Source organism: Orcinus orca, chromosome 2 (genome assembly GCF_937001465.1).
Source record: "Orcinus orca chromosome 2, mOrcOrc1.1, whole genome shotgun sequence".
Classification (NCBI taxonomy): domain Eukaryota; kingdom Metazoa; phylum Chordata; class Mammalia; order Artiodactyla; family Delphinidae; genus Orcinus; species Orcinus orca.
In genome coordinates, this window is record NC_064560.1 from 13,286,203 (window position 1) to 13,298,376 (window position 12,174).

The window sequence follows — 12,174 nt, forward strand, 5'->3', positions numbered from 1 at the left end:
CGAAGACCCAGCGCAGCCAAAAATAAAAATAAATAAATAAAAATTTAAAAAAGTATTTAGTGGAAAGGAGGAGACAAAGTCAAAGTTTAGAGATGTTGCAAAGGTAGAATCTATGACTTTGTGACTGACCCAATATAAGAAAAGCCTTTATCTTTTAAAATTTTTATTTATTTATTTATTTTTATTTTTGGCTGCGCTGGGTCTTCGTTGCTGCGCAGGGGCTTTCTCTAGCTGCGGCGAGCGGGGGCTACCCTTCGTTGCAGTGCGCTGGCTTCTCGTTGCACAGCACGGACTCTGGGTGTGCAGGCTTCATTAGTTGTGGCATGCGGGCTCAGTATTTGTAGCTGGTGGGCTCTAGAGCTCAGGCTCAGTAGTTGTGGCGCACGGGTTTATTTGCTCTGCAGCATGTGGGATCTTCCCGGACCAAGGCTCGAACCCGTTTCCCCTGTGATGATGTCAGGATTTCAACTTGGGCTGCTGGAAGAGTGATAGTGTCCTTAAAGGGCCACAGGGAAAAGATAACTTTTACTCTACATCATAAACACAGGGCACTGGGCTAGTGCTTTATTCGTGATCTCTCATATTTGAAGAACATCCTTTGGTGGGATCATACTTTATACAAGAGCACTTGTTATTTACAATGTTCTAGGATGAATCATGTTGTAATACTACCAAACCTTTCAAATATGGATTTACTTGAGCTTGCTTTATTTTTTTAATTAAAAAATTACCTAAGGTAACATTTATATGCCTTCAAAAATTCTAACGATGCTATGGTTAACTATTCATTGAGTGAACAGTTCATTGACTACCAGCTCTTTACCAGGTACCATCTCCTCAGTGATTTGGTTGACTTTAATTCAAGGTTTCCTATCCATTTACAGGAAGTAGCTGCAAGGAGGAGGCTATTCCCAGGGCTTTGGTCTGTACGCACTCCCTATACCTGAAATTTTATTGGAACTGTGGAAATGGAGCAGTGGTTTTACTTTTCACTCTGCCTTTAGTGGGACTCCCTGGAAGAAGTGCTGTGCCAGTGACTGGTCTTTCTCCTGAATAAAGCATCTTGGCCTTAATGACCGCAGGTTTGGATCCTCTGGTTTCATCTAAATTATACCCTCTGATTGATTTAAGATGTTATTTTTCTTTCATTTCTTTTAAACAGAACTACTGATCTTTGAAAAATTTAAATAGCATCTGTACGACAATTTGGAAGCGAAAGAAATATAATGTGTTATTTTCCAATAGGGTCTATGACTAAGGCAGGGCAGCTATTATTAATTCTATGGTCTCTGAGTTCGACTGGAATCTCCCTTTGGCGTCTGCTCATTCTCTTTATTCTTTTTTTTTTTTTTTTTGCGGTACGCGGGCCTCTCACTGTTGTGGCCTCTCCCGTTGCGGAGCACAGGCTCAGCGGCCATGGCTCATGGGCCCAGCCGCTCGGCGGCATGTGGGATCTCCCAGACCGGGGCACAAACCCGTGTCCCCTGCATCGGCAGGTGGACTCTCACCACTGCGCCACCAGGGATGCCCTCTTTATTCTTTTGAAGTAAATGAAAAGAGGATATCTGTTCTGGTTTTTTTTTTTTTTTTTTTTTGCGGTACGCGGGCCTCTCACTGTTGTGGCCTCTCCCGTTACGGAGCACAGGCTCCGGACGCGCAGGCTCAGCGGCCATGGCTCACGGGCCCAGCCGCTCCGCGGCACGTGTGATCCTCCCGAACCGGGGCACGAACCCATGTCCCCTGCATCGGCAGGCGGACTCCCAACCACTGAGCCACCAGGGAAGCCCTGTTCTGAATTTTTTAAAGTTAATTTCTAATGGGTGAGTTCAGAAAGGCAGGACTGGGAATTTGTCAGTGCATTCACTGTATAGACGGGATAGCAAAAAACTTGCCTCCAACTGCTCCTGTGAACACGAACACATTATGGAAAATAAAAGGCTGTGGCTACCTCATGGATGGTGGTGTGGTCAAGTGGCGGACTGAGAGGTAGAACCCATGAAAGTTTCTGAGATACCCATAGGGTCTTCCTGGAGCAGTTTTCCCATGCTCCTGAAGAAAGTGGAAATCTGTGCTGCTCCCAGACCACCATTTCTAGCTGGATCAAGGATTCTATTGGTCTGGACACAGTTGAAATCATCGATATTGTTAGCGAATCATACTTTTTCACTACTGAGATAAGCAATGATTAATATTTTCATTCTGGATTATTTGGTAAAACCATCGAAAATGATTTCTACCTCCAAAAGAGAGGTTCATGAAGGAAAAAAAACTATAATTTTTAATAATTTTGATTGAACCCATTAGAATAGAATATCAGTATATTATTTCTGCCTTAGTTTGCCTTTTCTCATATACCATGTCTGTTTAATTAAAAATAAAATGGAGATTATTGTCTGAATAATTTCACAAAATTTCCTAGCTGACACAATTTTTAAAATGATAGAAAAAAGATATGATATTCTAATATACCTGTCTCAATTTTCTTATTTTATGTGTAGACCCAATTTAGTGGTCAACTATGGGAGAAGTATGCTCTATGGTTACTGCTCTGTGTCATGCTGCTACTGGCCTGCTAAGTTGATAACTGACCCTTAGTCAACAATTTTGAATGAGACGATACTTTTAGTGAGTAGGAAATATCATTTAAGCTTGAGCCTGGTTGGAAGGATTTGACTCCCCTTTACTATATATCAGTTTTAAAATGTGACTTCAGTTAGTTTTGAAAATTGGTCTCATAGTTCTTCTCTTGCTCTTAGAGACTCCTGGTTCAGCATTCTCTCTCTTTTTTAAATTAATTAATATTGGCTGCGCCAGGTCTTAGCTGCGGCATGTGGGATCTTTAGTTGCAGCATGTGGACTCTTAGTTGCGGCATGCACACAGGATCTAGCTCCCCGACCAGGGATTGAGCCTGGGTCCCCTGCATTGGGAGCGTGGAATCTTACCCCCCTGGACCACCAGGGAAGTCCCTAGCATTCTCTTTTAACTGATTTCCTGGTGCCACAATCTTCCATTTATTGAGATGATTTCTCTAACTCATTGATTTCTTTTTACATTCTAACTGGATTTTTCATTTTTAACAACTCAATCCTTTTGAAATACAGGAATTGAAAAGAATTAAGGTCATGCACAGTTGTGTTAATGGAAATCCTGTGAGTTGCCTCTTCTGTTGGTTTGAAGCTGGAGGCACATCTTCTGATAGCCTTTGATTCATGCTTCCAGGAAGGTCTATAAATCAGTGTAGTCCATCTTGCCTTGGATGTCAAGACAGGTGGATCCAATTTGCAAGATGTTCTTCTCTCTTTTTTTCCTCTCTAAGAAGGAAATAAAATATACAGGCCCATTAATCTGCAGAGGTCAGCTTCTTTGATAGGGCACATTCTTGGAAAAGTTAAAGTTGCAGTTCATTGTGTATGATATACAAAAAGGGGGCAAGATGCCCAGTCCTTTTCACTTTTAGCAATTATAAAGACCTAAGTATTAATGAAGCTTTAAGAATCATTTGTTGTGGGTTACCCTGAAATTTCAGGAAAAATGATGTATGTTTCTAAAGTTAATCCAGGGCTTCCCTAGTGATGCGGTGGTTAAGAATTCACCTGCCAATGCAGGGGACACGGATTCTATCCCTGCTCCGGGAAGATCCCACATGCTGGCGGGGCAACTAAGCTTGTGCACCACAACTACTGAGTCTGCACTCTAGAGCCCGCGAGCCACAACTGCTGAAGCCCGTGCGCCTAGAGCCCGTGCTCCGCAACAAAGAGAAGCCACCACAGTGAGAAGCCTGGGCACCACAATGAAGAGAAGTCCCTGCTCCCTGCAACTAGAGAAAACCCACAACGAAGACCCAATGCAGCCAAAAATAAATAAATAATAAAGTTAATGCAGTGGGCTTAATTTGTCTTTAAAAATTGGGCATAGATATTAAGGCCTAAAATGAGACAATCACAAAGATTTAGATGACAACACATGCTTTTATTTTTGTAAATGGGCATTTTGCATAAAAGCTGCATTTGATATACGTAATTGGAGTGAAATGTTGATATTCCATTCAATATGTTTAATATTTATATGTTCTTTTGAAGTATTTACAAATGGAGAGACCAAAAGGCAAAGCTAATGAACCGTGGACAGAACGATTTATTTTCTTAAAAATATTAACAACTGGGCTTCCCTGGTGGCGCAGTGATTGAGAGTCCGCCTGCCGATGCAGGGGACGTGGGTTCGTGCCCCGGTCCGGGAGGATCCCACGTGCCGCGGAGCGGCTGGGCTCGCGAGCCATGGCCGCGGGGCCTGCGGGTCCGGAGCCTGTGCTCCGCAACGGGAGAGACCACAACAGTGAGAGGCCCGCGTACCGTAAAAAAAAAAAATTAACAACTACAGAACCAGGCTGAATTTTAAACAAACAATGATCCTCACATAGAAAAAAAATTTTAGCATACAATGAGCTAATTATTTCTTTCTGAATTATTTTTTTCTCATCAAGTGTTTCTCAACATCTCTCTTTTTTAGAAGTTAAAATGTTAGTATGATGACTGAAGTGAGGAAAAGAGATTGGAGCTTAAGATAGTCACATGAGTAGAACTGTTCCTAATATTCTAAGCGGCAGAGTAAATATTGAATGAAGGGGTGGTGAGGTACTAGTTGCAGTCTGTTCTAACTGAATAGTCACAAGCACAGTAGCAGAGGAGAGAATACTCATTTTGGTATTCAGAGAAGAAAAACCAGTGCCTAATAGTTTTAGCTCACATTAACAGGTACATAAAACATAAAGTATGAACGTAGCATCATATAACGAAATCAGACTCATTATATATTCTTTATAAGTGCTTCCTAGATTTTTTTTTTTCAAATTTAAAATTTTCAAGTGCACTTCTAAAAGTTTTTTGAGACCAGAGTGGTACAGCTTGGTATGAATTCACAGCTGTTTGATATCTCAGCGCTTTCAAGGAACTCCACTAATTGGTTCCAAAGCCAATTTAAGTTGTCTTAACAAGCCACAGGAACTCAAAATGTTGACTGGACTAAGGCAGGTCGCATACAACTTCTATAAATCATGATACGAATTCTTTCTCAAGGGATTCTGGACAGAGCAATTTAGTAACTTAAAAGTTTAAGTACAGAGTTGTCAAGTGGAAACTAGCAGTTCTCTGAGGCGGGAATAGGAGAAAAAAGTGCCTGGAGCTTTGAAGAGTACCTCAAAAGGCATCAGGAACTATTCACACAAAGGGTAAGATTTTCATGTAGGGTATTTACAGGGATGTAACGTTTGCCAGAGGTGTTTCTGTGTTAGGGATTTTCAGGCGTTAGTCATAAATCATACTTTTTTTCTTCTCTAACTTCTCTTTCCTCAAATTGGGTTATATATATCCCATGAAATGTACGTTTTAAGTGGCATGGCTCAAATGTGGGTGTACAGGCTAATTCCAAGGAAAAAACAAGAGCGGATTTAGCAATGAACTACAGCGTACAGGGATGAAAGAATGTGACTGTAGCTTTTCCCCCAATGTCCTTTACAAGTAACAAGATGTTAGTGACAAGTAATTGTACTATAGGTTAGTACACAACAAATAGGAAGTGCATATACGTATTTAATAATACCTGAAAATAAAAATAAACAAGGCAAATACAATTCAGATGACCTTGGGAATGCTACGCAAGTAAATTATGAAGATGAGTGAGCAAAGTACTGGACAAAGAGTTTGAAATAAAAGGAAAGTTTCTCAACTCATAAGATTAAAGATTAAAATTTTTATTTCCCTATAAAACAAACATAATAAATAGTTATCTCCCTGAAACAAAACGTTCCAAATGGGAGGGGTGGGGAGGTGGGGGGGAACAGCAGTATTTTAATACACGTTGCAATCTGAAATTCTGCTTGATCTTGCTGTATTTTATAGTTTTCCAATATGCTTTAAAGGTGGAAAATAGAGTTAAAGGGTTAGAAATGTTAAGTGGAAAAATCTGATTTTAATGATAGGCATCAGGAAGCAGAAAAGAAACGAACAGTCACACGCTGCCTTTATTATTCTTCATAAAGGTTATGGCTGGAGAACGCCACCCCATCAGAGTCTCTGTGGCGCAATCGGTTAGCGCGTTCGGCTGTTAACCGAAAGGTTGGTGGTTCGAGCCCACCCAGGGACGCTTACCCCTTTTACAGGCGGGTGCCCGGTAGTTTTGCATAAATCATGGAGTTGAGGCCTCCGGGCAACGCAGGCGTGGATTTCGAGGGTCCGGAGAAGAGAAACCGCGGATCTCACTTCGCGGTCCAGCAGGGGGTGGCTCTCCAGCTTCCGGGCGCGCTGGGGCCCCTCCTCCAACCCCGGCGGCCGGGTGGGCGCTTCCTGCCGCCCCGAACAGGCGTGTGGGTCCAGCTCCTTAAGGCCCCCGCATCCTTTCGCTTCCATTCCCTGGGTTCCTAAACTCCGGCCCTCTTCCCCCTCGCTCTTTCCCGAAACCCCCGTCCCAAAGCTCCCAGCCCCGCCTGGCCGGGCTCCCGCGGGCCCTGGTCAGGCAGCGGCGCCCAGAGCGCGCAGAGGCCGGGCGGCCGCCGCGTTCCGGCCTCGAACTCGCCGCCCCGTCTCCAGGCGCGGCCCGAGCTGGCCTGGTTCTGCTTCAGGACCCCTGCGATGTCAGAGGTCGACTGAATGTATGTATTTAGTGTCAAGTTCAAGCTGTACGTTGACTTAAAACGCTCCAGGTTTTTTATCTGTTGGTGTTTTTTTTTTAAACTAATGTTGAATTGTGCAGCATTTCGTCTGTTCCCCGTCAGCGTAAACAAATATTCCCATAATTTAACTTAGACTAACCCTCGCATTGGTAAACTAAGAAATGTTTGTCATAAAGCCTTTGTGTGGACACTATTGTAAGAGCATTTGTATGTTATAGTTTACTTTTTCTACTAAAGTTTTAGAATTTAATAGAGAATAGAGTAAACCTGCAAAATGTCCCATATATTCAGAAAGGAAGAAAACTTTTTTTACAACTGTATCATTGTTACACTTAAAAAACCCCCAAATTATGAGAAAGATTAAAGTGAAACTGCTAACATATTTTGCTTCGACATTCTATAAGCATATTACCATTTATTTCACAAAAAATGCAAAACTCTCCAAAATCGTTACCTTGTACTTTGTTCTCTAAATATATGCTGCCTTGGTGACGTAATCAGTTTCACCATAATAATTAGTCTTGGCCACAGATTAATTTGAAAGACGGTTCTGGAGAAAAGTGGTATGTCTTATTCTTGCAAGTATGTAGTTATGCTCTGCTTTATGTTTTCCTCCACGTTAGCATATTAATAAAGGCTAACATTTTTTGAGTGCTTACTACTTGCTAGGCACGATTCTAAGTGCTTTCCTGGATGAAAGTGTGAGATCTGTGCAACAACTCTCCCAGGGAGGTCCTATTGTTTCCACTGTATTGGTGAGCCAACTGAGGCTCCGTGCAATTGAGTGATTTGCCTGGTCACAGTTAGTGCCTAGCACAGTGCAGATTTAAACTCGAGTTGTCAGGCTTCAGAGCCCCGTGCTTCTCACTCCTGTACTACCTACCCAGAAGTTCTCTCCTCTAAAATAGAGCTACTTGATTGATTCGTTAATTTAAAACCAAAGGTGATACTTTAATTGGTTTTTCTGAAGTTTCATTAATATTTTGTTCCAAATCTCACGAAGGGAAGAAAAAACCCCACTGAATATTCATGGAATACGAAAGGGCATTAAGTCACGTGCCGCTTCATTTTATTGAAATGAAAACTGTGTGGGAACATGAAATCTTCATGTGGAACATGTCTTTGGAAAACAGTTTGATAGCATTTGTGTAGAGAAGACAAGATTAGAAATAAAGGCAGGTTGGAATAGCCCAGAGAAAATATGGAAGAGAAAGAGAAAGAAGAATTGGTTCAAGCCAAGCGATGGGGGCTAATCTGGTGTCTAGGGATTCTTGGACCCCAGGCTGATGTTTGGCACTTGGGGAGCCCAGACAGACCCCTATTTTAGGACCCATTTGTGAGAGAATACCAGTATCTGCACTTGACAGATGCCTAGGTGGTAGTTTTAAACTTGATCCTAAATTTCTAAGTATGTTCTACTTCACCCTATTTGGGAGATTAATGGGATTTAGAGGCCAGAAAATAAAGAGAGAGGATTACATGAGAATGGAGGTGGGATGAGGACTGCAAAACCGCCCTCTAATGTAAGTAGTTGATTTTATTATGTGGGCAGTTACTTAGTGAATTTCTTTATGCTAGGCTGTTGCATACAGATAAGATAGGTGGGAAACATTTTTTTTAGTTGCTTAATTATTTATGGATGTGTTGGCTTTGTACAATGGGTATTGGGTATAGATGTTGTAATAAATGCTATTTCTGGCGAGCGTTATTTTGTTCCTAGTTTCTTGGGTCTGTAGTACCAACCAAGCCCAGAATATGTTGAGATCATTTAGGACATTAGTTAAAGGCTGAAGAGCATTTAAAAGGCTTTGCTGAGCATCTGAGCATGTAAATACGTTCCTGATAAACATCTGTATACTTAAACTTCATATATAAAATCAGAGGGAAACTCACTGAAGTAATGCAGTAAACGGTGAATCAAGTGCTGTGGTTTATGCAAACTTGTTAGAGAAGGTAATAGTCATGTGATTTAAAATAATTAATAATTTAAAGTGTTTTTTATATTGTAGCATTTCTTTAGATAATGGAGGTTGGGAGGAGACCACATGGCTAATACGTTTCTGTGTTCATTTGTTAACACCTGTATCTGATGTCATATGATACAAGGTTTAGGGGGAATAAGACGTTAAGCTGCCAGAGAAACACAACTACCTTTTTTCTGCATTCATAATATATCCTAATGAGTAATGCCAACATGAATTTTAATTTTATTTCTCTGAATTTTGGTGGAGGTGATGCCTGAAATGTTCAACTTATTGCTACAACCAGCAGAGCAGGGGTAAATTGGTGGTAGAAGAAGCCATAATGCATTTAACTAGAAAATAGTTTAAGAAGTTGAAACCTTTTAAATAATTAAGAATGTTAATTTTATCAGCTGCAGCACTTCATTTAAAGTGCTTCATGTTGAGCCCCTTTGGTGGTGTCCATGCAGTCTGTGTTTTTGCATACTGAAAATTGTGTGTGTTATTTTACATGTATTTGTGGTTTTTAAAATTAATTTTTATTAGAGTATAGTTGATTTAAAATGTGTTTCTGCTGTACAACAAAATGAGTCAGTTATACATATATCCACTCTTTTTAAAATAATTGTTGAACTTACAAGAATGATGTGAGAATAAACTATATCTGTAAAATCATAGTACACAACTCAGTTTTAAATTGTTTTCATAGCTTAAATTTTTAAGAGAAGCCACTCGAATTTTCATTGTTCAGTATTTAAACTACAAAATGTAGAGACTCATATCCTTAAGAAAACTCTTAAAATATAATTTTAAGAGAAACTCTTTCTTAAGCTTAAATACATACCGAAATGTGCACAAATCATTAGGAGTACAACTGAAGAAATTTCTACAAAATAAACACACCTTTGTAATCAATATCTTGGTCAATATGTAAAATAATGTTAGCATCCCAGAAACCTCCTCTTGTGTTTATCCCAGTCACCAAAATGTAACTTTTAAATTGTAAACATATGGATTATTAGGTTGAAATGTGAATTTTAAGTTGTCATAGATCAGGACTCAAAATTAAATTTGCTACCAAACCCTATCAGATAAGTATTTACACATAAAGATTGGGAAAAATAATGGAAATGAGAAATCAGTTTTCCATGCCTACTCACTTTTGACTTAATCATCTATGATAGACTTGGGACAAATAAATTTGTGCTATTAAGCCAGAAAATATGAGAAATTTACTATTTATTTGAAGTGTTTACTTTTGTCTATAAGCAAATAAAATGCACTTCTACCCCCACCCATTAAAAAACATTAAACAAAAACAACCTTCTAGAAATTTTGGCATTAAAATTTTTTAGTTTTGAAAATACATTTTAAACTTTAAAACCAAGGTGAGATTTGAGATCAAAAGGTATAGTAAGAGATGATGACGCCTTGGTTTCCCAAATAATATATTCTAAAATCTTAAGAATTTTAATCTGGAGTCCACCATTGGAGGAACACAAATAGTGGCCCTGTTATTTTGAAAGTATGCATAACTATAAAGGAAAATCTAATCTCTGTGATAAAAAGCTATGTTTAAAGTTGTGGAAAGTCAGTTTTGAATACCACTGAGGAAAGCCATTCTAGAAAGAGCCAACATATAAGAATCTAGAGCAAAGTTTTACTTTCTTCTGGCAAAATTATTCATTGTTATTATTAAAGTAGTGTATGCCTAAGGTTATAATAATAAGTATATGTACAAATTTAAGTACAGTGATGTTTACTGCAACATTATTTATAATAGTGAGAAATTACAAACAAGATAAAATATGCAACACTAGTGGAAATGGTGAAATAAATTATGGTATGTTAGTTAAACATTGGAATACTATACAGCCATTTACAAAATGTGTTTCAGGAAAAAAAGCCTTTGGACAATGTTAAAATATTGCATTAGGTATAAGAAGCTAGATTCAAAACTATCAAAAAGCATGATCCCAATTTTGTAATGAGACTGAATTACTTACATAGATGATCTACAAATATTTCTTGATGGTGAATACCATCAAGAAATATTTATAGATCTATACCAAAATAAGATTACACCAAAATAAGAATACACCAAAATAAGATTATCAGTGATTTTTGTCTTTTTTATACTTTACTTTCTATAAGTAAGTTCTTTATTATCTGTAATGAACATGCATTATTTTTATTTGTTAAATAACATTTTTTATAACATAAAAATAATACCTGAACTCATACTGTATATAAAATCTTGAAAATTTTTTCTCTCTTAAAATTAACATTGAGGGAGAATAGGGAACTCAGATATAAGCCTTTGTGGGTATGGTCAATTATTCTCAACGAGTGCCCAGACCGTTTAATGTGGAAAAGACAGTCTTTTCAATAAATGGTGTGAAGAAAACTGGATATCCACATGCAAAAGAATGAAGTTGGGCCCCTACTTTACACCACATATAAAAATCAACTCGAAGTAAATCAAATACCTAAGTGTAAGATCTAAAATTATACAACTCTTAGAAGAACACATAGGAGGAAAGCTTCATGACATTGGATGTGGTTATATTTCTTGGATGTGACACCAAAAGCACAAACAACAAGAATGAAAATAGATTAATTGAACTACATCAGAATTAAAACCTTCTTTGCAAACAAAGGGCACTGTCAGTAGAGTGAAAAGGCAGCCCACAGAATGGAACAAAATATTTGCAAATAATATATCTGATAAAGATTTAATATCAGATATATATATATATAGAATATATACAGAACTCCTACACCTCAACCACTACAAAAAAAAAATTAAAAATGGACAAAGGATTTGAGTAGAAACTCTAAAGAAGATATACAAACAGCCAATAAGTGCATGAGAAAAAGCTCAACATCACTAACCATTAGGGAAATGCAAATCAAAACTACAATAGATATTACCTCATATACATGAGGTTGGCTATCCTGAAAGACAACAACAACAACAAGGAGAAAATAACAAGTGTTGGTGAGGATGTGGAGAAATTGAAAGTTTTGTGCATCTGGTGGGAACATAAGTTGGTGCAGCCACTATGGAAGATAGTATGGTGGTTCCTCAAAAAATTAAAAATCGAATTACTATAAAATTCAACAATTCTGCTTCTGGGTACATACCCAAAAGGATTGAAAGCAGGGTGTCAAAGAGATATTTGTACACCCATGTTCATAGTAGAATTATTCACAGTAGCTAAAATGTGGAAGCAACCCAAATGTCCATTGACAGATGAATGGATAAGCAAAACATGGAACATACATACAATGGAATATTATTTTGCCTTGAAAAGGAAGGCCATTCTGACATACACTACAACATGGTTGAACCTCGATGACATTATGTTAAGTGAAATAAGTTTGTCACAAAAATACAAATACTGTATGATGCCACTCATATGCGGTACCTGGAATAGTCAAATTCAGAAACAGAAAGTAGGATGGATGGTGGCTGCCAGAGGCTGGGGGAAGCAGGGGAATGTAGAAGTGCCGTTTAATGGGTATAGAGTTTCAGTTTTGCAAGA

The 12,174-nt window shown here is 38.6% G+C and overlaps 2 protein-coding genes and 1 non-coding gene across 3 annotated transcripts in view; all 3 read left to right on the forward strand.

The window, feature by feature from the left end:
* Nucleotides 1-4,372, forward strand: part of LOC117197040 (uncharacterized) — a 33,307-nt gene extending 28,935 nt beyond the window's left edge. The window contains exon 7 of the mRNA XM_049704842.1: nt 885-4,372. The gene's annotated coding sequence lies outside the window, so the exon portion shown is untranslated. The remainder of the gene's footprint in view (nt 1-884) is intronic.
* Nucleotides 1-12,174, forward strand: part of LOC117197043 (uncharacterized) — a 157,299-nt gene that overhangs the window by 8,269 nt on the left and 136,856 nt on the right. Inside the window, exon 2 of the mRNA XM_049704845.1 lies at nt 6,195-6,644. Within this exon, the coding sequence (XP_049560802.1) occupies nt 6,195-6,644 (450 nt within the window). The remainder of the gene's footprint in view (nt 1-6,194; nt 6,645-12,174) is intronic.
* TRNAN-GUU (transfer RNA asparagine (anticodon GUU)) lies at nt 6,066-6,139 on the forward strand. The gene has a single exon. It is a non-coding gene; the product is annotated as a tRNA-Asn (tRNA).